Source organism: Pteronotus mesoamericanus, unplaced genomic scaffold (genome assembly GCF_021234165.1).
Source record: "Pteronotus mesoamericanus isolate MK-2021 breed Mesoamerican mustached bat unplaced genomic scaffold, CSHL_Meso_final scaffold_54, whole genome shotgun sequence".
In the NCBI taxonomy this organism is placed as follows: domain Eukaryota; kingdom Metazoa; phylum Chordata; class Mammalia; order Chiroptera; family Mormoopidae; genus Pteronotus; species Pteronotus mesoamericanus.
The window spans coordinates 39,878,478-39,899,725 of record NW_026555321.1 but is presented as its reverse complement, the minus strand read 5'-3'; the positions used below and the strand labels follow the sequence as shown (position 1 = coordinate 39,899,725).

Sequence of the window (21,248 nt, the reverse complement as noted above, 5' to 3'; positions counted from 1 at the left end):
TTCAGATTCCTTTTTTTTTTAGTCTGAAAAGGAGTAAATGATGTGCAAGTAGAAGATATGAGGTGGGAACAGGGCAGAGGTTTCAATCTTATGTCTTTGTTCTGTCTTGGGTTTGTCCCCATGGTCTCAGGAGTTCTGTCCTAAGTTTTGTTACTTGCTATCTGTTATTGTCCTTGCCTCTCCGTTTACCTCTTACTATCCCTTTTTTGCTGAGCTTCTACTTTTATCTTCACTTACCGTATCATCTTCAAACTCTCCATCTCTGATTAAACTTGCTTGTATGGGAAGAAGAAGCAAATTCATTAACGATGCATTAAAGTGTCAGGATTTGTAATACACTCAATGTGTTGACTTGTGGTGGTAGATTCATCCATTAAACCTAATAATTTGTTATAAGAGTGGTCACATTGTAGTTAACGGGTTCAAAGAACAGAAATCCATAGGCAAATGGCACAACTTCCTTGGCGGCTTTGTGTTCTGCCTCCTGTCTGGTCCTTCGTTTTAGTAAACATTGCGACCTGCCTAATAGAAGTGTTGTGAGGATTAAGTGAGCTAATGAGTTATTAGCTCTAATATGTTAAGTACATCTTGTGACCTGGGCCCATGCTGCTATGATTATCAATACTGCATGGTAGTGTTACAACAGGTGTAGACACAGGTTCTGACCCTACTGCCCATCTGGTGGTGGAATAGTCAACAATCAATCAAAATACAAATAAATGTACAATTACAAACTATGGCATGTGCAATGAAAGAAGTGCACAGAGTGCAGTCAAAGAAATTGTTGATGGGGGAAGGGAGCATTCTTATATTTGCTGCCCAGAAAAGGCCCCTTTGAAGAGGTGCTATTTAAGCTGAGACCTGACGAATGAAAGTCACCCATGGAGAGGCAGTGGCTGGGGATAGGGAAAGGGAGGGAGTTGCAGCCAGAGAGAACAGGATGGAGCTTGTGTGCACTAGGAGCTGAAAACAGAAGATTGGATTCTGGAGTCTGGGGTAAAGGTGAGAATGGTGTAGGATAAAGCTGCTGAGGTTCATAGGCATGTGATTTTATTTTTGGGGATATGGGAAACCATTGGAGGGTCATATGACAACAAATGTGTGGTTTGATTTGTTTTGAAACACTCACCCTTGCTGCTGGCTGGAGAATGAATTAAAAGGGAATCAAGAGTGGAAGCAGGGAAACCAGTGAGAGGAGAAGAGCATCGTGGTCCCGGCAGGAAATGATGCTGACCTGAGCTACTGTGGCAGCAGGGGTGATGGAGAGAAGGGGTCTGCCCAGCCTCTGTTTCCCTCAGCAGGGCATTGAGGCACCATGGGATGTGTGGAGCCATGATGTAATGAAGTAGAGGGTGCTTTGCTGGGCAGGTGAAGATGATGGGAGAATTCTGCTCTGGGGTCTCTTGGTGGGGAGCCAACTGTGACCATATGGACCAAGGAGCCTGAACATGTAGTTCAGTCTATGGCAAGAAAGATGTAGAACATCACAACATATTTGTTGTTTGTCAGTGAGAAAAATAATCATTCTAGGGTTACCATTCTCAAATCTATGTGACCAAAATGTGCTGTCTGTCCACCTGCAACTATATGGGATGCCAGGCAATAAGAAATTCATTTGGCAAATAGTCAGAGCCAGGCTGTCATGGTCTGCTTGCCAAGAGGGGGACCTTATTATTAGATGCCCATGGATTGACCACTGAGTCCTGGGGAGGATACAGAACAGACCTTGCCTTTTCCCTTTGCATCCCCTGTGGGTACATGCCAATTCTACCACGTGCATCTGGAGAAAGGTCAGGCGGTGGCAGAAAGGGCCTGGCTCTCTCTGCTCTCTATCCCTGGGGTCTTCCCCAATAGGCCCCCATCATTTCTTCATGTTAGCTTAGGTTTTCTGTCATTGGTTCCATTCATATTTTGGGTGCCACTGCATTGATATTGTGGGGAGGAGGTTCTTCAGGACCAGAATGAGGGAGGGCATTTGAGGGGAGTCAGCTGTTCAACCTTCCCCAGTGTGAAATACCTATAAGAAAACAAACAAACAAACCCTGTCTTGTTAATTGTGAAGACCTTCTGCTTTGTAACCTACACCCTAGAGTTTCCTACCTTGGGTAGAGACATCAATGGTGGAGGGCGGGGGAGACTAGCTCTGCACTCTAGAGGAGTGTTTGAGGCAGTGGGATAAGGCTGAAATGTATAAAGCACTCATTGTGCGCCAGTTATGCTTTTAAGAGCCTTTGGTTTATTAAATCATTTCAATCCACCCCCAACTCCCAGGGAAATAACTTGCGCAAGGTCACACATTTTGGAAGGGATTCTTCTGTGATGAGAATGCAGCCAATCTAGCAACAAAGGCCCTCCTTGGTTTGAAATGATTTAATCATGTTATCAGGCTGAATGGGACAGCCTGATAGGATCATCTCCTCCAAGGAGGCTTTTGTCAGTGGAACCTGAGACAACAAAGAGGAAGGCTGAGTCTCTCTTTGCCTCTGGGAAGCTCCTTTTCTCAAGTTTTCTCTCTGAATACTCCCCTTTAACATCTTCTTTCTTTAGCTCTGTTATCAGCTTGTTGGATGTCCTGCTGGCCTGGTAAATGATAAATGATGTCTTTTAAAGGTGTGTTGTCATTATGTGCTTTAACTGAGGGTGGCCCTGTCCCTGGGTTCTTGTGTCACCCCAAACACTGTAGAGGAGGTAAGAACAGAGGAGACAAGTGATGGGAGGGTATCATTCCAGGGAGAGAATGGTGCAAGGGCCATAGGTGCGGAGGGGAGGAGGAATCCACTGAGGAGGAAAGCCATGATGGAAACCATGGGGAAATAAGTGGGCACCTGCCCAAGCGTTTTGGCAAGGACTTAGGTGGTCATCAAAGCTAGCAGCCAAACAGGTGGGCTGCTCTGGAGAGGCTGCTGCAAAATGCAAAATCCAAGAAACTGAGTTCATTCTGGAGCTAAGTCCCAAGACTTTGGCTCTATTTGTTATTCTTTGTGGGGAGGAGGGCTGGATTCAGGTAGCCATGGCTGGCCAGATACTTCCTCTTCCAGGAAGGAATATCATGCTCATGACATTTAGTATAATTATATGTGATGTAAATATATCTTTAGAATATTTATGATAGCTTTCTAAAATTTATAGCTATGTTGAAGTACTGAATGGTATTTACAAGCTTTAAAAAAAATGGGATCATCTCAGTGGTTAAAAGCTTTTATTATTGGAAATTCTGCATGCAATACTCATTGTCAGCTTCCACTAAGTGTGTGTGGCCCATCTACTTGTGCTTTCGCCCCAGGATCCCAGCTCGCTCACCCCTGCTTCTTGTGACCTTCCTGCAATGCTTCCATTAGGATAACCTTCCAGGAATGTAACTCATCTGAATATTAAGAAAAGTGCAAGTGGAAGTGAAATGTATGACAAAAAGGGTTTAATAATGCATTCCTATGTTCATTGTTTGAGGTATTTAAAATACCTGCTGTTCCTGTGTGGGAAGCAAGACACTAAATATGTGTCCACAGTATTGCACAAGACATGATTGCACTCTTTGTACACTGAAGTGAAACAGAGGGGGGAGGAGTCTGTGCTGGAGTCTGTTCTAAGCACTTTACCTGTACTAACTCATCAACGCTTCATAATAACCCTGTGAGGTTTTTTATTATTCTCATTTTGTATGTGAAGAAGCTGAGGTGCACAGAGGCTAAGAAACCTGCCTGTGGTCACACAGCTAGAAAGTGGTGGTTTCTGATGGGAGCTGGGAAGCTTGGCTCCAGCGTTTAAACTGCCAGCTCCTGGGCTGCAGCTGCTCCTGGAAGAGTCGTGCAGCCTACAAACTGTCTTCCATGTGGTTGTACCATTGGCACTGCCAGTTAAACCTACATCTAGCTGTGTATCCAAGAGAAAAGAAAATATTTGTCCACATACACATGAAACTGATACAAGAATGTTCATTGCAATCTTATGCTTAAAAGTAAAAAATTAGAAACAGCCCAAATATCCATTTAAAAAGGGGATAGCAAATCAAAGTGTAGTATATTCATATCATATAATGGAATGCTATTCAGCAATAAGATGGAATTTATACACAACAATATGAATGAATCTCAAAAACTTTATGCTGAGTCAGAGAAGTCAGGTGCAAAAGAATATGTGCTGTATGATTCCATGTAATAAAGTTCAAGAACAGTCAAAAAGAATTCATGTAAATAAAAGTTAGACCCTGCTGGTATGGCTCAACTGGTTGGAGCATTGTCCCATACACCAAGGGCTGCAGGTTCAATCCCCTGTCAGGGAGCCTATGAGAGGCAACCAATCAATATTTCTCTATCACATAGATGTTTCTCTCTCTCTCTCTCTCGCTCTCTCTCTCTCTCTCTGTCTCTGTCTCTGTCTCTCTCTCTCCCTCCCTTTTTCTATCTCTCTAAAAGCAAAAAAAAAAAAAAATGTCCTCAGGTAAGGATTAAAAATAAAGTTAGAATAGTGATAGCTTCTGGGTAGGGGGAGGGGCACAATGCTGGTGATGGCAATGCTTTGTTTTGATTGGTCAAAAATTATTGATGTGTATGCTTAATATCCATGCATTTTCTTATCTGTATTTATACCCCACTTACACACACACACACATACACACACACACACACACAAATGCATACAGAAACATGTGAAAGTTTCCCCCTTTTTCCTCGACGGTAACCATAGTTTTACAGACTGGTGTGGGGTTTCTAGGAGTTTCCATTTCCATGCATGCTTGTATATATCCATCCAAATAGGTTTTTATATTTTAAGAGAAACAAGATCAGAGTATATATATCATTCTGATACCTGTTTTCTTTTTCAATTAACAATGTGTGTTGAAGGTTTGTCCATCTCCATACTTCAGTTTTGCCTTCCTCTTCTTAGCTAGCTTCAGGTTCCATAATGTGCATGCACCTGATTTTTCAGCCAGTTTCCTTCTGTTGGATGATTAGGCAGTTTTCGAACTTTCATTTTTGCAGTGCTGTAATGAAAATTTTTGTACGTACATATCTGTGCACGCATTTTTGTAGGCTACTTTTCTAGAAACGGGTTTGCTGGGCAAAATGCATATACACTTTGGTGGATACTGCCAAATTGGTTTCCAAAAATGCCTTTTCAATTATAATCCTCCTGACCACATGTGAGAGAACTGGATTCCTTGTCCTCTCTTACAATGGATATTATACATCTTTGAAAGTTTCTGAGAACAGATGAAAAAAATGGCATCTTGTTTCTGCTGAGATTTTAAAGGAAGAGAAGGCTTAGTTTTCTCTTTTATATGCAAATATATTTAAGCCCTTGGAGAAGAAACATGCAGCTCCTGGCTGTGTGATTTTAGAGGCCTCCAAGCCTGAGGATCTCTCACCAGCAAGTTAGAGAACACATTCTAATTTTACTTTGATGGACTATTCGAGTGAAAATAACAGAAGTCTGTCCTCTCTGACATTCATTCTTAATATAATAGCCATGGTTGATCTAGATACTTGCTGGGATTTTTTTAGTTAATCCAAATTCCTTAATGATGGCTGAATTTGAAAAGTGACATGACTCACCTAATGAGACTGGTCAATTTAAGTCACACATTAAAAACTGACCATGTCATTGTACTCTCAAATTACACTCCCATGATTGCTTTTGTTTTTGTTTTTGTTTTTTTTTTTTTAATTTGCATCCTGAGTCTTTGCTGAGGGTGGCTCCAGGGCCATCTTTAGGAGTCAGGAACATGGCAGAAGACATGAAGACCAAAATTAAGAACTACCAGACCCAGACTGCCCCTTTTGCCAGCCCTTCCCCAACCAGAACCAGACCAGGAACTGTGGGCAGAACTACCTGGACTCCCACTGCTGTGAGAAGGTGATGACTGCTAAAAGGGCGATGCCTCCAAGTGCGAATGGCACCAGCCTGTGTGCCAGTCCGTTTGCCTGATATCCTGGGTGTTGGCCTGGGAGGACTGCTGGGCAGAAGGCATGCTCCCTGGGAAGGTCTGACCTGGCCTCACCCCACCTGATCTCTGTCCTCCATCCTCCTGTCAGAGAGGTGAAGGGGCACCTGAGGACATCCTGCCCTAGGATCCTGAATCATGGCTTAACTAATAATAAATACTTGTTGGAAAAGTGAAATTAAAAAAAAAAATTGCATCTTGGATATATTTTTAATGGTGTTTTCCTGGAGGAAAAAATCACTCCAAAATAACTCCCCCCCGCCCTTCCCCGCCACCAAACATGGAACAGGTCAGTCTCTGGTGGAGTCTTGAACCTAAGATGCTTGATAGGTGGGAGTTTGGGGAGCTGGTATCAAAGACACTTTCTTCTCAGGCAGGGATATCAGAGGGTTTTGTAGTCTGAATGCCGAGGGGCTCCTCCTCTCTGAATTTAGAGAAAATTGAGAGCTGTACTAACTTTAGTGTGATTTATGCAGTGTGGGTTTTCTTCTGCAGATGGGAAAGATGTGGAGACTGGTAGGTCACTTACAGGTTTTATTCTTGGAAATGTTGAAGTTAATATTAGCAAAAATCACTGTGGTCATTCCTTCAACAATTGTCTAGTGGGCTTGTGTAGACCCATTTTCTCTTCAAGAGAACTAACGTTTTTAAATCTCACAACTTTTCTATCTGCCTCCCACTCTCTCTTCCTACCCTATGGATTGCGGCAGGGACTCGCTGCAGGGCGAGAGGGGAATTGTCCAGTGGGTGGGCTACTCACCTGTACCCAGCCTACTTCACTCCTTACCTCTTTCCTGCCTCTGGCAGAGGAATTCTTTCCCTTTTTGGATTTTAAGTATGCTTTTATTAGAACAAAGTGTTCCACTGTTAGAAATATATTTGAAAACCATAGCTATCCTACAAAGAAGTATGTACACTTTATATTTCTTGAGATATATATATATATCTATCTATATAGATAGATATATATATGTGTATATATATATATATATATATATAAAGACAAGATGAACATTTTCATCATCTTACTCTGCATGGATCTTATTGGCCCAAATCCTAAGCTGTGCCATTCAAAACCATACCTTTCAAATCACTGATGCCCTAAATAAGGCAGTGTTTGAGGGAATGGTTGGTTGGAGAATACTGAAGGTATGCCTCTATCACAGTGCCTAAACTTCAGTTTCCCATTTTTCTTAGCTACTTATTCTTTTTTTAAATGTTTTTTCTTTTATTTTTTTAAAACATATTTTATTGATTATGTTATTACATTATATTCTCCCATTTTTTTCTCCTCTTTCTCCCTCTCTGCCCTGCACCCCCCCACCACCAGCATTCCCCACCTTAGTTCATGTCCATGGTTCATACATATAAGTTCTTTGGCTTCTCCATTTCCTATACTATTCTTAACCTCCCCCTGCCTATTTTGTACCTACCAATTATGCTCCTTATTCCCTGTACCTTTTCCCCCATTCTCCCCTTTCCTCATCCTCACTGATCACCCTCCAAGTGACCTCCATTTCTGTGATCCTGTTCCTGTTTTAGTTGTTTGCTTTGTTTGTTTTTATTTTTGTTTTTTGGTTCAGTTGTTGATGTCAGTTTTTTGTCATTTTATTGTTCTTAGTTTTAATCTTTTTCTTAACATTTTATATAAAAATGTTCTGGTGATGATGAACTCCTTTAACTTTACCTTACCTAGGAAACACTTTACCTGCCCTTCCATTCTAAATGATAGCTTTGCTGGGTAGAGTAATCTTGGTTGTAGGTCCTTCCCTTTCAGGACTTCAAATACTTCTTTGTAGCCCCATCTTGCCTGTAAGGTTTCTTTTGAGAAATCAGCTGATAGTCTTACGGGAACTCCTTTGTAGGTAACTGTCTCGCTTTCTCTTGCTGCTTTTAAGATTCTCTCCTTATCTTTGATCTTGGGTAACTTAATTATGATGTCTCTTGGTGTGTTTCTTCTTAGATCCAATTTCTTTGGGACTCTGAGCTTCCTGAACTTCTTGGAAGTCTATTTCCCTTGCCAGATTCAAGAAATTTTCCTTCATTATTTGTTCAAATAAGTTTTTAATTTCCTGCTCTTCCTCTTCTCCTTCTGGCACTCCTATGATTCAGATGTTGGAATGTATAAAGTTGTCCCAGAGGTTTCTCAGCCTCTCCTCATTTTTTTGAATTCTTGTTTCTTCATTCTGTTCCAGTTGAATGTTTATTTCTTCCTTCTGTTTCAAATCATTGATTTCAGTCTTGGGTTCTTTCCCTTCACTGTTGGTTCCCTGTGTGTTTTTCTTTATTTCACTTTGTATAGCCTTCATTTCTTACTTCATTTTGCTACCCAACTCAACCTGTTCTGTGAGCATCCTGATTACCAGTGTTTTGAACTCTGCATCTGATAGATTGTCTATCTCCTTGTCACTTAGTTTTTTTTTTCTGGAGTTTTGATATTTTCTTTCATTTGGGCCATATTTCTTTGCCTTGATGCACCTGTTATGTTGTAAGGGTGGAGCCTTGGTTATTTGCTGGGGCTATGTTGTGACGCTGTATTTGGAAGGGTCAGAGAGGGAACAGTGCCACTTTTTGGATCTCACTCCTCTTTCAGTCATTTCCCCCACTTCCCACAAACAAATTGGGCCCTTCTGGTGCTGATTCCTGGCTGGATGGGTTTGTGTACCTTCTAGGACCCTGTGAGAGTCTCCAATGAACTCTCCTTTGAGGCTGGTGTTTTTCCTGCTGCTGCAACCTCCACAGGTTTTTACAGTCATAGGTTTTGAGGCTTTAGTTTCTTGCCCTGGAACCCTGGGTTGTGTGGTCTGTCTCATTCCCTAGTTGTTCCTCCCAGTTTATCTTCACGTGAATTTGGGACCCCGCGGTCCGCCAGCCACCTCCTCGCCCACCCAATCTGGCACCTTGCTACAAATCCTCTCTGCTCTAGCTGCCCAACTCTGCCCCTCCTACTGGTCTGAATGAATGTTTCTTCTTTAACTCCTTGATTGTTGGACTTCCATACAGTTCAATTTTCTGGTAGTTCTGGTTGTTTTTGTTTTTAATTGGTTGTTATCCTTCTTTTGGTTGTATAAGGAAGCAAAGGGTATCTACCTATGCCTCCATCTTGGCTGGCAGTCTTTTTTATAAATGTTCATTGCAGTTTTAATTTAATAGCTAGAAACCTCACAAAAACTCCAAATATTGATCAATGTATGAATGGATAAACAAACTTTGGAATGACCGTATGGAATAAGGACTGATACTGACAACTATATTGTTAATCAGTAATAATCAAAACATTATTCTGAGTGAAAGGAGGCAGACACAAAATAGTACATACTGTGTGATTCCATTAATCTGTAGTAACAGAGAGCAGATCAGTGGTTGCCAAGCCTGGAGGTGGTGGCAGGGGATTAATGGTAAAAGGGCACAAGAGAGCCCCTGGGGTGGCGCGCATGTTCCGTATCTTGATTGTGGTGGTAATTACATGGGTGTAATACATCTGTCAAAACTCATTGAACTGTACATCTAAAATTGTATATTTTCCTTGAATTAAATTATATATCATGAGTTGATTGCTGCTCATTCTTAATTCAGGAAATTTTTAAGGGATGCATGGATTTGGAGTTTGTTTTTTCTTTTTGGATTGAAAAAACACTGCAGTATCCCAGAAAGCCAGGTCTGCTCCAGGAACTTTGTGGGAGTTCTTTAACTGTGCAAATGATGTTGCAATTATAATCTGTTTTATTTATCATTGGTACTTGGGGGGAAACATTTAGCAGTTAGTTCTATTTAAGAGTTTGCTTCAAAGTAATAAAAAGTATTTCTTCATTAAAAAAAGGTCCTCTAATTAAACAATCTCATTAGTAATACTCACCTTTCCATCACATCCTTTTACTGTGCACTGACCTGTCTTGCAAGAAACTGGAGAGTGTGCTTGCCCTGAGTTAGTATGAGCTTTGGAACTACTAAACCTTTGTTCAATTTGGAAGAAAGAAGTCATTCTTAACATCTTTCTAGTAACCAAAAGATACTTTCCTAAAAGTAGATTAGCATGTAGACTTTGCTGGTAGTTTCATATGTGTACATTAATGTATCTGGTAAAAGCAGGGAAATATCAGACCAAAATAATCCAATCCAAATACTGTAAGGGGGTAATTTTTCTCTCTCACCTTGTATCCTCTTAGTGTCACCAGGAATATTTAAATCACTGTGCCAGTTGGGTCTATAAATATTTATAGGACCAAACTGTTCAAAAGTTTTTTATTAGCAGGGTCCTGAATAGAAGATTTTTTATCTCGATAAACAATTCCCTCGAACTTCCTTTTCTCGCTATGGGAAGAAGTAAACATGTATATAATTTAATGAGCACTAGAAGTAAGAGTTTCTTATTGATAATGGCTTCCATTTGATTATTAGTTCTTTCATTTTGGCAGGTTTTCTATGTATCATCTAGTTCTCATCTCATTCATCCTTCCATAAGAGCAGTCCCAAAATGCTTGTTTTGGGACCCAGGGTTCAGTACAGTGGCTGATAGCAATGCTGGGTTCAGTCAGTGTAGGGATTAGAAAAGACTCCAAATAATTCTGCTCTGTGGCCCTCTGCTTTTGGAATTGCTCCTCCTGAGCTCTCTGTGCAGCCCTTCTGCCTCCTCACATGTTGGATTAGATTTATAACAGCTGCCGTGGATATGGTTGCCTAAATCTCTGGAATGTTTTGCTAAACACTGCTGGTGAAATAGTCCACATAAAGCCCATAACCACCACACCCCCCACACTCCCTGCATTTTTAAAACTGGTCCTTTATCCTTAGTCTTTTATTCACTTGATCACTTTATGATTTTGCACTTTGACATTCTATAGATTCATTAAGAACTGAGGCTTTATTTAACACAATGATTTAGCCAAAGTGTTATTCTGTTTGAGCTAAGTGATGATAATGTATTTGATTGGAGCCTTGTAATTGTTATTTTAAAACCAAAGTAATGGATTATGATCTCAAAATAGAACATGATCCAAAAGAATAACAATAATTAAGACAGCAAGCACTTAGAAGAAAGTAAATGTCCTATCACAGACCACTGGGCCCTGTGTATCTGGAGTCCTGCCTACCTGTGGAGTTCTATCTCCTACTCCACCTTGCCCCTCACTTTGGAGTAGCCCCACTGCAACCTTCGAGTTCCTACAAGCAGACGGGTTCCTTCTTGCCTCAGGAATTATACTTGTCCTACCTGGGAGCCCCTTAACTGTTATTTTGTTGGTTGCTTCCTCTGGGTTTCACTCACAGCCTTGATTCCTTAGGGGGGGTTCCCTGGACACAGTGACTAAAGTCATCTGCTCCACCCCACTGCCTATCCACACATGCAGTGCACATCACCATCATCATTCACAACATGCTATTTATTTCTTTCAACCTTAGGAAACCTAAGCTATGTCTCCTTGATACTTGTCTGTCATCTCTAGTGGACTCAGAGTTCCATGAGGAGGGTGAAGACTATATCTGTGTTATTTGCCACTGCAACCCCAGGACCATCCTGGCACTTGACATAGAAAGTGCTCAGTATGTATTTGTGATTGAATGACTAGAATATTCTTAAGTCGCAACATTCCTAAACCCATATCATATATTCTATGCTTTGCACTTCTATTGTGATAAGATATGATCCTCCAGTGGTTGGATTTAACCAAGCTGTGCTTACTTTTCTCAGGCATATGAAGGATCAGAATAAGAAAGTGGCCAACCTCAAGCATAATCAACAGCTGGAAAAAAAGAAGAATGCCCAGTTATTGGAAGAAGTCCGCAGGCGAGAAGATAGCATGGCTGACAACTCGCAGCACTTGCAGGTGAGCCCCAGCTTCTCCTCTTAATCCCCAAATAATTGGAGATCGACTCTCTTTAAAACATACTCCTGTGGGAAAATGTGCACAGAAATGGTGGACTTGCCCTTTCTCTGAATCCAACACTAGCAATGTGCTCCCAGGGAATGCAGTAGGTCTTTCGTAGGATGAAGCATCATTTTCAGAATGGTATCCAAGGAAAGCTGATTATGGTGGAGTCACTAATGCTTCACGTAGTTTCTTGATTCCTATACCTTACTTTAAGGGCTGTGCTTATACAGTTGGCAAGAGCTTAAAACATTGAAATGTCTTCCTTTTAGAATTATATTGAAGTTGTTTTGGTTTTAGTAGAAGGGAAATGTGTGCATATTATCACAGAAGCTATTTGAGAAAGGATGTGTTAAGTTGACCTCAGTTTACAAAACTGGCTTTGTTTTGCTTCAAACTCTGAGGCTCTGAGAAAGATCATTATTCTGTCTTCTCTTTGGTATATAGTTATCTCTGAATGGATGGCTCTTAGAAACCGATGGACCAACAGAAAACACTAATTTTTCCTCATTAACTATTCCTATTTTGGGAAAAGGAGCTCCTCCATGTGCTCAATAAAACATTCAAGCTAAAACAGTGCATTTGCTTTGAAGTTTCTTTATTTATTCCAGTGTGCCTTTAAACACAGCAGTTCAAGTTCAAGTTGGCCAGAGTTCATTTTCAATTTTGCTTATTAATAGTGTTTTTCCCCAGTTACACTCATATATTAGGTTTCCTCTTTGGACATACAAGAAGTTAGATAATTTCAATATGTACTCATAGTTCATCTTTTAATGGAACAAAAGAGAAATAAATTATTCCAGAGTAGGAAATATAAGGAAATGCCTTGCACAGAGCATGGCACATGGGGATTATTTAGTATTAGTTTCTTTCTTCTGTGTGTCCTGGAGCTGCCTTAATGTTGTTAGTCAAGCCTCTTTGCATTAATGCCCGGTTTGGATAGCACACAATAATAGGATCAGCTCCTTTGTTCAGTCCTGGAAACACCTTAGTTAGCAGGGACTCATAGCTTATTTAAATCCACGTCTTCCTCAGCGTTCTTGGAAAATTACATCCCAGGGTTTTGGATCTTAGTTTCCCCATCAGTCACATGAGATGTTTGATTGGAGTCTACAGACTGAGATAATAGTTAACTTAAATTTGTAGAATATTTTATTGCTATTTATTTTTAGAGTGGAAGGGAGGGAGAAAGAGAGGGAGAGAAACATCAATGTGTGGTTGCTTCTCACATCCTCCCTACTGGGGACCTGGCCTGCGACCCAGGCTTGTACCTTGACTGGAAATTGAACCAGCGACCATTTGCTTTGTAGGCTGACACTCAATCAATTGAGCCATACCAGCCAGGACACATTTTATTGCTTTACCAGGCATATATTCTCATTTATTCATTACGTAAATATTGGTGATTTTACATATGGTAAAAGTAGTATAAAAAAAGTAATGAAATGATATCTGGGGTAGAGAAAGACCTGAATCCAGGTCTTCTGCTTTCAAGAAACTCATGTAGAGAAATAGTGACAGTAGCATATACCTTTTATTAAACTTTTTAATATGCTGAGTGCTGTGCTCTTTATAGCAACCATTTAATTCTTATGTCAACTGGGTTAGTCAGGACTCATAGCTGCAAGTGACAGGAACACAGCTCAGTCTGAACTAAGCAAAAAAGGGAACCTGTTGGTTCAATTAACTGAAAAGACTAGGGGTAGACTTCAGACATGACTACAGTTAGATATTCAAACTATGGCATCAGGACTCTGTCTTTATCCTACTCACAGGTATGCTTTGCTCTTTGTTGCCTGATTCTCAGGAAGGCTGTCCACAGTGACACCAATAATAGCCACCAGCAGCCAACTTACATTCTGTGAGTGCAGTCACCCCAGAGGAAGAAGAACAATTTCTTAGTAGTTCTAGAAAACATTCAAAGGCTGGTAAAATGCATGAATTGGCCAGGCCAGGATGAGGTCATGTGATCACCTGGAACCTCAAGGCCAGGGCTTAGCCTTACCCAAAGCCCATTGGCTAGAAGTGGGGACAGGTGATTTCCCACAAGAAAGAGAGTTCTTTTACCAGACAGGGTGCTGGGCAGGTAAAACCACTTCTGCCTTTTTTTTTTTTTTCCCCACACCAATGTCATATGGGCTTATGGATATGGTGAGAGTTCTGGAGAATTAAGAGAAGGAAAGGGAACTTTAGAGTGGCAGAGAGTCTTTATGGAACAGGTGGGATTGGGGCTGAAAGAGTTTGATACAGGAGGGACAGAGCAGTAGGGAAGGCCCTTTAGACAGGAGAACTGTCAGCAAAGGTGCAGAGGTTGCACAGAGCAAGAAACAGTCAAGGCACCAAACACAGCAGACAAGGTGATCGTTGGGACAGTGAAGTCAGTATTGTTATTATATTTCATAACTGACTGTGGAACTAGAATGCCTAGGATTCAATCCAAGCTTCAGAATTTACTAGTTGAATGCATTTGGGCAGGTTGCTTAACTTCCCTAGGACCAGTTTCCTCATCTGTAAAATGGGAATAATAATTACAGCTACTCCAAGGTTGTTGTGAGGATTAAAGGGTCAATAAATATAAAAAACTTAGGATTGTACTTGGTACAAGCTATGTTCAAAATACGTATTAATGATTAATTGTTATTATAATAACAAGGAAAGGTAAAAATCATTTAAATATTGTCTATGATACCCATGGGTATTTATATACTTCTACTCTGATATGCATTGAGCATCAAAATTTTTATATTTTCTATATATAGTAATTTTTTTCTTTTCAAAGGACACATGCAGTTATGGAAATTAATGTCTTATTTTGACCCATGAGCTTTTGTATAACAATATTTTCATAAGGGGCCTTGGTAACTACCACATAGGCCTATTCATAAAAGATAGCATGGTCTGGAACTGCTTAGTTACATTCTTGACCACCCCAAATAAAGGATAGCATTTGAAATGCAATAAAAGTAATCACGATTAATTTTGATGAAAATGTCTCTGGTTAAGGTTAATAAAGAGTGAAACTCCCACTTTCCTGGATTGTTAAGCAGATGTGCTCACATGAAGCAATTACTGCCTTCTGAAGGCCAAACTTTCCTTTCTGGGGGCACTCGATATTTTAATATTGTTGTTGTTTTAAGTGCTTCCTGTTTATAAATTAGCCTTTTATGTTTCAGTCACCTGGAAGCTGGTTTGTTGGTAGATTGGTTGATTGGTTGATTAGTTGGTGGTTATGCGATTGGCACCTACAAATTTGTTTTTTTTTTGTAACAGTATTTTGTAATGGTTGATTATCCCGACTTCATGATTCCAAACAACCAAATTGACATTACATCCAGAAAAATCTGAGCTAGTACTGCCTGCAACGATAACGACTTGTGGACCATGTTCCAAAGAGAGATTGAAGAGATTCAACCAGTTGGTATGAAAGTTGGAGACAAAAGATTGGGGAAGTGCCCTTTCCCATAAAGAGAACATTGTAAAGGGCAGTGCAATCTTTCAATCTGTCAAAAGAGACAAGGTTCAGGGAAATGGTTCTTTTATAAGAAAAACAATAACATAAGCATCAAGAAAAATTACAGCTGCAGTGGCCTGAGTGTATGGATGTAATACAGAGTAGTAGGAACTGTGGAAAATCTAGTACATGCCTCATGAAAAGGAGTTGGGGCTACTAAGTTTTGGCTGACTGTAACCATAAAGGTGGGCTTAGTGTGAAGGGCCCTTCTAATTGCCATAAAATATGAATCTTTACGTGAAACTTATAGATTTTAGAAAACAGTGCAATGTTTTTAACCTCTCTGTGGGTCCAATTAAGCACACGTGCAAGTGAATTGACTACTGGCTTGTAGCCTCTGTTGCACAGTCTGACATTCTGTTCCCACTGGGTTCACACACTGTAAATAAAGAGACTAGGAATGCACCCTCACTCCCTCACTAGCTCAGCTTGACCCATTGAGGACATATGGCAGTGTAGTGGGTTTGTCCTGACGTCTTTTATTTTTGTCTGAAATACCTTGAATATCTTGAATTATTTTTTTCTTGGAGGAAACACCCACAATCTATAGGAACAGAGAGTGTTCTAGGTTTAACTTCTTGTATCATTTTTTGGAACATGGCAAGGAGAACAGGAAGGTAAAGATAAAGAACCACAGAGCTGAACTCTTCAGTGTTCCAATACTGGCCCTTATTACTGTTAGTTCAGGACTAATTATATACTTGAGTAAGGCAGAGAACCTCTCTCACCCTCGCCATTTTTGTCTGTAAGTGGGAATTACAATTTGTACCTCATTGGGAGGGTCAAATAAAGTGAAATTTATGAAAGAGCTTAGCACAATGACTGGGATTCAGTTACTAGAATTTTCTCCCAGAGAGACTGCTAATGAGCTTCTAATCATAGAAGACAGTGCCCATTGGAAGTATCACCCAACAAGTCCTTTGTAACTCTTTTATACTGATGAGTAATAGAGACCTAGAGCACACACCAGTAAATGAAAGTTTCCAATAAAGCATTAAAAACATTTTTGGCAATAGGGAAGAAAAATTAAAACATTTTTCAAGTTTATGTTGAATTATGTGTGAAAAGTAGATGTGAAAGATTGTGATTTTCTTGTATAATTTTGTAGAACTGTTCCCCAGGACACAGATTATGGAGCATGGTATTTATGTCATGATATTTATGTCTGTTCTTGGGGCTTTGGGCTTCTGTGTATCCCCTTAGAGTCCACATGGAGATTTTTCAACAAGGTATTTTTACGAAGATTCACACTAAATCGTCATTACCAGAGTGGGATGCATTTTTTTCCTCCAACCTCTAGCTATTTCTTGCTGAGTAAATATGCCAATTTGAAACCCCAGTGGACATTTTTGTAGATTTTGGCTGCATTTTTCCCTGTGCAGCTTATCAAGTTAATGAACTAACATTCTAAGGAGTGCACAAGCGAATATTTTATGCTCCTTTTTTGTTCTATGTCTGCAGAATTCTCTTCAATTTATTGCCTGAAAACTAAAGTCTGTTCTTGTGTGCTTCCGTTTCCAAATTATGGGTTCCCAGGGAACTGTAAAGTTTCTTTTCTGCTAGTGGTTAAACCCAAGTGTGATCAGTTTAAAAAGCAAGTGAATGTTCCCATTTATTCTTGTCCTTTTAGTAGAGTTCGTAAAACTAAAAAAAAAAAAAAAGCTAAAAAGACAATTTTATTTTCCAATCTGTACATCTCTGGTCATCCAGATCTTTTTTCCAAGTGTACTTCTACTTTGCTCTTCCAATTAGAGTCAGAATCAGCTAACAGAGGAAGTGTAAAAAGCAACATAAACCTTACAAATGCCTAGCTTTCAGCAAAACAATATGAAATTCCCAAGCTTTGCTACGTTGTTTTTTGCAGAGGGACACTGATGTTTTAAGAAACAATTTTTAAGCCTTAATATCTGTATGTTCATTTCTCCAAGTCACTGAATTAATTTCTCTTTCAATTCCCTAAACTCAAAATTATTACTCCAATGTTGATCTATGTTCCTGTGTTACGGTATACTTGTGCATGCTGCCATTAGAAGAAACCTGGCCAACAGCGCTAAGAGATTCATCATTGTCAAAACACGTTTATCTAGTTCCTAGTTTTTCATGGCCATTCAGTAGGCATGGTGTGGGGTGATTTAGGGAAGTCCATTTCAGCCATTTTGTTCAATGTATGGGAAGATGAGAAAACTCATCTTAACAGCAGTTTAAAAGAAAAATTCATGTTTGTTTAAATTTTTATTAGAATTTAGTATGATCTTTTTAACACAGTGAGGTGTTTTGTTTATCTCGTGATTTTCTACCTTGATGGGTAAAGACTGGGATGTTACATTAAGCTGTGGTCAAATTCCAGAGGTATCCAACATTTCCAGATGCTGTTCATAGTTTCAGATGACAAAAAAATACTCAAGTACTTGCAGGTCTTCAGAGGATGCAAAACATTGGTGAGTAGCACTGAAGGTTAATACAGAAGTGCTTTCAATCCTTGGGTATTTATTTTAACATTTGTTTGTTGTTCACACTGTAGTCCCCCATGCGTCAAAAACAACGTTTGTTGTAGCAGGTCTCCATAGGCAATGTCAGAAAATCATATTTGACAATCAGTTGCTAGTAGCCTTAGGTTGCAGTTGTTACTCTTTGTAGTAACTCACAGACTGTCAGGCGTGATGAGGCAACTTGTTCAATGTATTTGGGAACCAACCACTTAGAAATGTTCTAGGAAGCCAAGTAAAATCAGGTAGATAAAATGGCTGTGTTTGTAGTTTTTCTTCTTTCTTCCCAATAAAGCATTACTTGTATTTCCAAATGTGCAGTAACTTGCATATTTCTTCTGAGAAATGTCTTCTGCTTTTTTCCTTAGGATTTGTGACCTAATCCTCCACTTCATATAGCCCCTCTGTACAAACACAATATATTTCTATGGAAAACAGTGGTTAACGCTTAATCAAGTGTTGCCTAATCTACCTACTAAATTACCCCCTGGAGACAGAGTGGAGGTCATTATTCTTTTCTGAAGGGGTTTTCAGGTTTCACTCCATTAGTGGCTCTTCAGTGGTCCTCAGCAAAGTGAATGTTTGTTTGTCAAAGGCTGAAGATCCTGCAAGAATGAAATGCAACGTATTTATCAAATGAAATCACTGGTATTATGGGAGTAGAGTTGTAAATGCTCTGGAAAGACAAAGCTTGAGGGGATGGAGGCTGAAAAAGAAGTCCTGGTAGAATGATATAGTATTCTCTTACTTATTTTGAGAGAGGTTACTAAGGAAATGAGACTATTTTTTAAATGTTATCCAATTTTGTGCACTTTAGTCCCTAAAATGTAAATAGATAAGGGAAAGGTAGTATGTATCCTACTGTGATCTCCAGTGAGAATTAGAAATAGACATAGATGTGCTACAGGAAATGGTGTGCTTCAGCTCCAGGGAGAGAGGAGGGAGGGCTTGCTTCATAGAGTCTGCTTTCCCTCTGTTTACCTTTAACTCTGACCTCTGGGCTTATTTTGAGGAAGGTGGACTTTAAACAGAAGACTGATCATTGTTACATATTTATTAAAATCACTGCTGATAATCAGTTTAGCCAATAGTAACAATAATAATGCATCTCAGCCAGAGCCCCATGTGCTTCACGAAGTGCTTTCAGTGGGTGCGCTTCATGTGGGGTCTTCCCATTGACCTTGAAGATTGGATGGGTTAAGTTTGTGTATCTTCATTTTATAGATAAGGAAACTGAGCCTCAGACAGTTGTTCAGTGACTCGTTGGCAATCATGGGTCTCACTAAAGGCAAAGCTTTGCAGAGGCACCAAGGCCTAAAAATTTTTCTTATGAAGGTGACACTAAGGCACAGTCAGGTTTTGAACTCTGAAGAAAATGCTTTCTCAGGAAAAAGTGTGAACCAGAAGTCATGCTTTAAAGGCCACTGAGAAATGAGATCTTGAAAGTGTGTGCTTGGGAGCATCTATATGTTCTTTTTAAAAAAGTTTTGATTGTGGCAATGCAGATTGGTGCAGTCACTGTTGAAAACAGGATGGAGTTACCTCAAAAATTAAAAATAGAACTACCTTATGACCCAGCAATTCCACTTTGAGGACTATGTCCAAAGAAACCCAAAATACTAATTTGAAAAAATATATGCACTTCTATGTTCATTGGTTGATTCTTGTATGTGCCCTGACTGAGGATGGAGCCCACAACCTTGGTGTATCAGGATGATGCCCTAACTAACTGAGCTACCCAGCCAGGGCCACATCTATATGTTCCTGTACTCTCCTTGAATCCATAGCATGTGCAATGGAATCTTCAAAGTAGATACAGTGAAGGCATTACTGAAGAACCTACACATTGAAGGCAAGGGCACTGAAAGAAGAAACAAATTCTGACAGCACACCTTATAATTTTTTCAAAAGTAGAATTTACATAATAACTCACACTCATGAGACAGTAATCCCTAGGGGCAATTGTGTTCAACATGCATCAAAAGAGCCAGTCCACTTAGAGCAGCTCTTCCTGGCCAGGGTAATTATGGCAGGTTTACCCCGAGATACAGCTACTAGAGGTTAGTCTGGGGCCACATGCAAATCACAGTGCATGTCACCCTGACACCAATAATTTCTTTCTAATAGATGCTGCTATTTCAGCACATTGCTGCCCAAGGTGGAGACCTGGGCATGGTTAATTTTAAAAAATGTTAACTTTGACTTATGGTTTGTCTACGGCATTGCTGAGCTGTTTGTTCAGACACTCCAGATTAAGGAAATGACAATCAATGACATGAACAATAACTTATATGGAAATCTTGTCAAAGGAAAATATAACTACAAAATCTGCTTCTAGTCACTGAATAGTCTCTTCTATAATGCACACTTGGGGAGTTGGTAATTTGAATTTATGATACTTTTAATTTCTTCTTAGCTATTACACTTTCCCTCTGCATTTTACTTATGTTGCCTGGAAAACCTCGGCAAGGTTAAGCAATCATAAGTTTTTCTTACTTGACAAGACCTTAGTCTTTATTTAATACAAGCCGCTTGTTTTGCTGATGAGGAAAGTAGGGCCCAGCAAAGGTAAGTAACCTGCCCAAGACCCCAGAGGGAGTTATTGGCAGAGGGGAGACCAGACCGTGGGCCTTTTGCATCCTTGTCCAGTGCTGGTTGTGCAGCCCACTGGTTCCGTAAGATATGTCTGCCTTCAGTAAGATTTTAACTTTTAACCTTTTAGCCCAAAGGTTTAGCCTATGCTCTGCAGTGTTGGATATTAGGTTGGCCCTCTAAGATGACGTAAACTTATGCCTTCACAATAAGCTAAGCTTTATGCATATTTTATAAACATGGTTTCCTATTATTTCCTATGTTGCTTTTATGTCTTGAAAATTAGAGTAACTAAAGAAGGGGCAAATTGGTGGTAGAGAATATTGCTTTGAGAAAAGGCTATGGAACTTAGGATTCTTTACATGGTAAATAAAAATTGGTTTAACTTATTTATATTTCTCCCCCTTTTCCTCATCTGTGAAGGGATGTCACTCATGAAGAGACTCAGGAAGTATCTTGTCATGTATCACTTAGACAATTCAACAATAGGAATAATAGCTGCTACTTTGTATTAGGCAATGAACTAAGCCAAGGGTAATGTCTTTGGTTAGTTCCCTGGGAATTTGAGAGTTTGAGATGAACATGCAGGAGGTTATTGGGCGTGCTCTCAGGAAGGGAGAGATTCAGTATTGGGCATGGGAGAAGTGGAACTGTAATGTTCCAGCAAGGTCCTCAGCAGTCCCCATCAGTTGCTCTGGAGTTGGGGTGACTATTTGGAAGGAGTTGACCTCAAATGAAATGAGATGGTTGGGCCTCTGCAAACCCCCATCAACAAGTCACTGGGAAGGGTATAACCTTGGGCAGGACAGATCTCAAGGAAGGCTTATCCCTGGCATCTGGGAATGAGTGCCTCA

At 40.0% G+C, this 21,248-nt stretch overlaps 1 protein-coding gene and 1 pseudogene across 1 annotated transcript in view; both read left to right on the top strand.

Annotated features, from left to right (window-relative positions):
• The window catches only part of ERC2 (ELKS/RAB6-interacting/CAST family member 2), a 763,823-nt gene that overhangs the window by 493,281 nt on the left and 249,294 nt on the right, over positions 1 to 21,248 (top strand). Inside the window, exon 13 of the mRNA XM_054595505.1 lies at positions 11,628 to 11,763. Coding sequence (XP_054451480.1) covers positions 11,628 to 11,763 — 136 coding nt within the window. The remainder of the gene's footprint in view (positions 1 to 11,627; positions 11,764 to 21,248) is intronic.
• LOC129088258 (cytochrome c oxidase subunit 6B1-like) lies at positions 5,723 to 5,987 on the top strand (annotated as a pseudogene).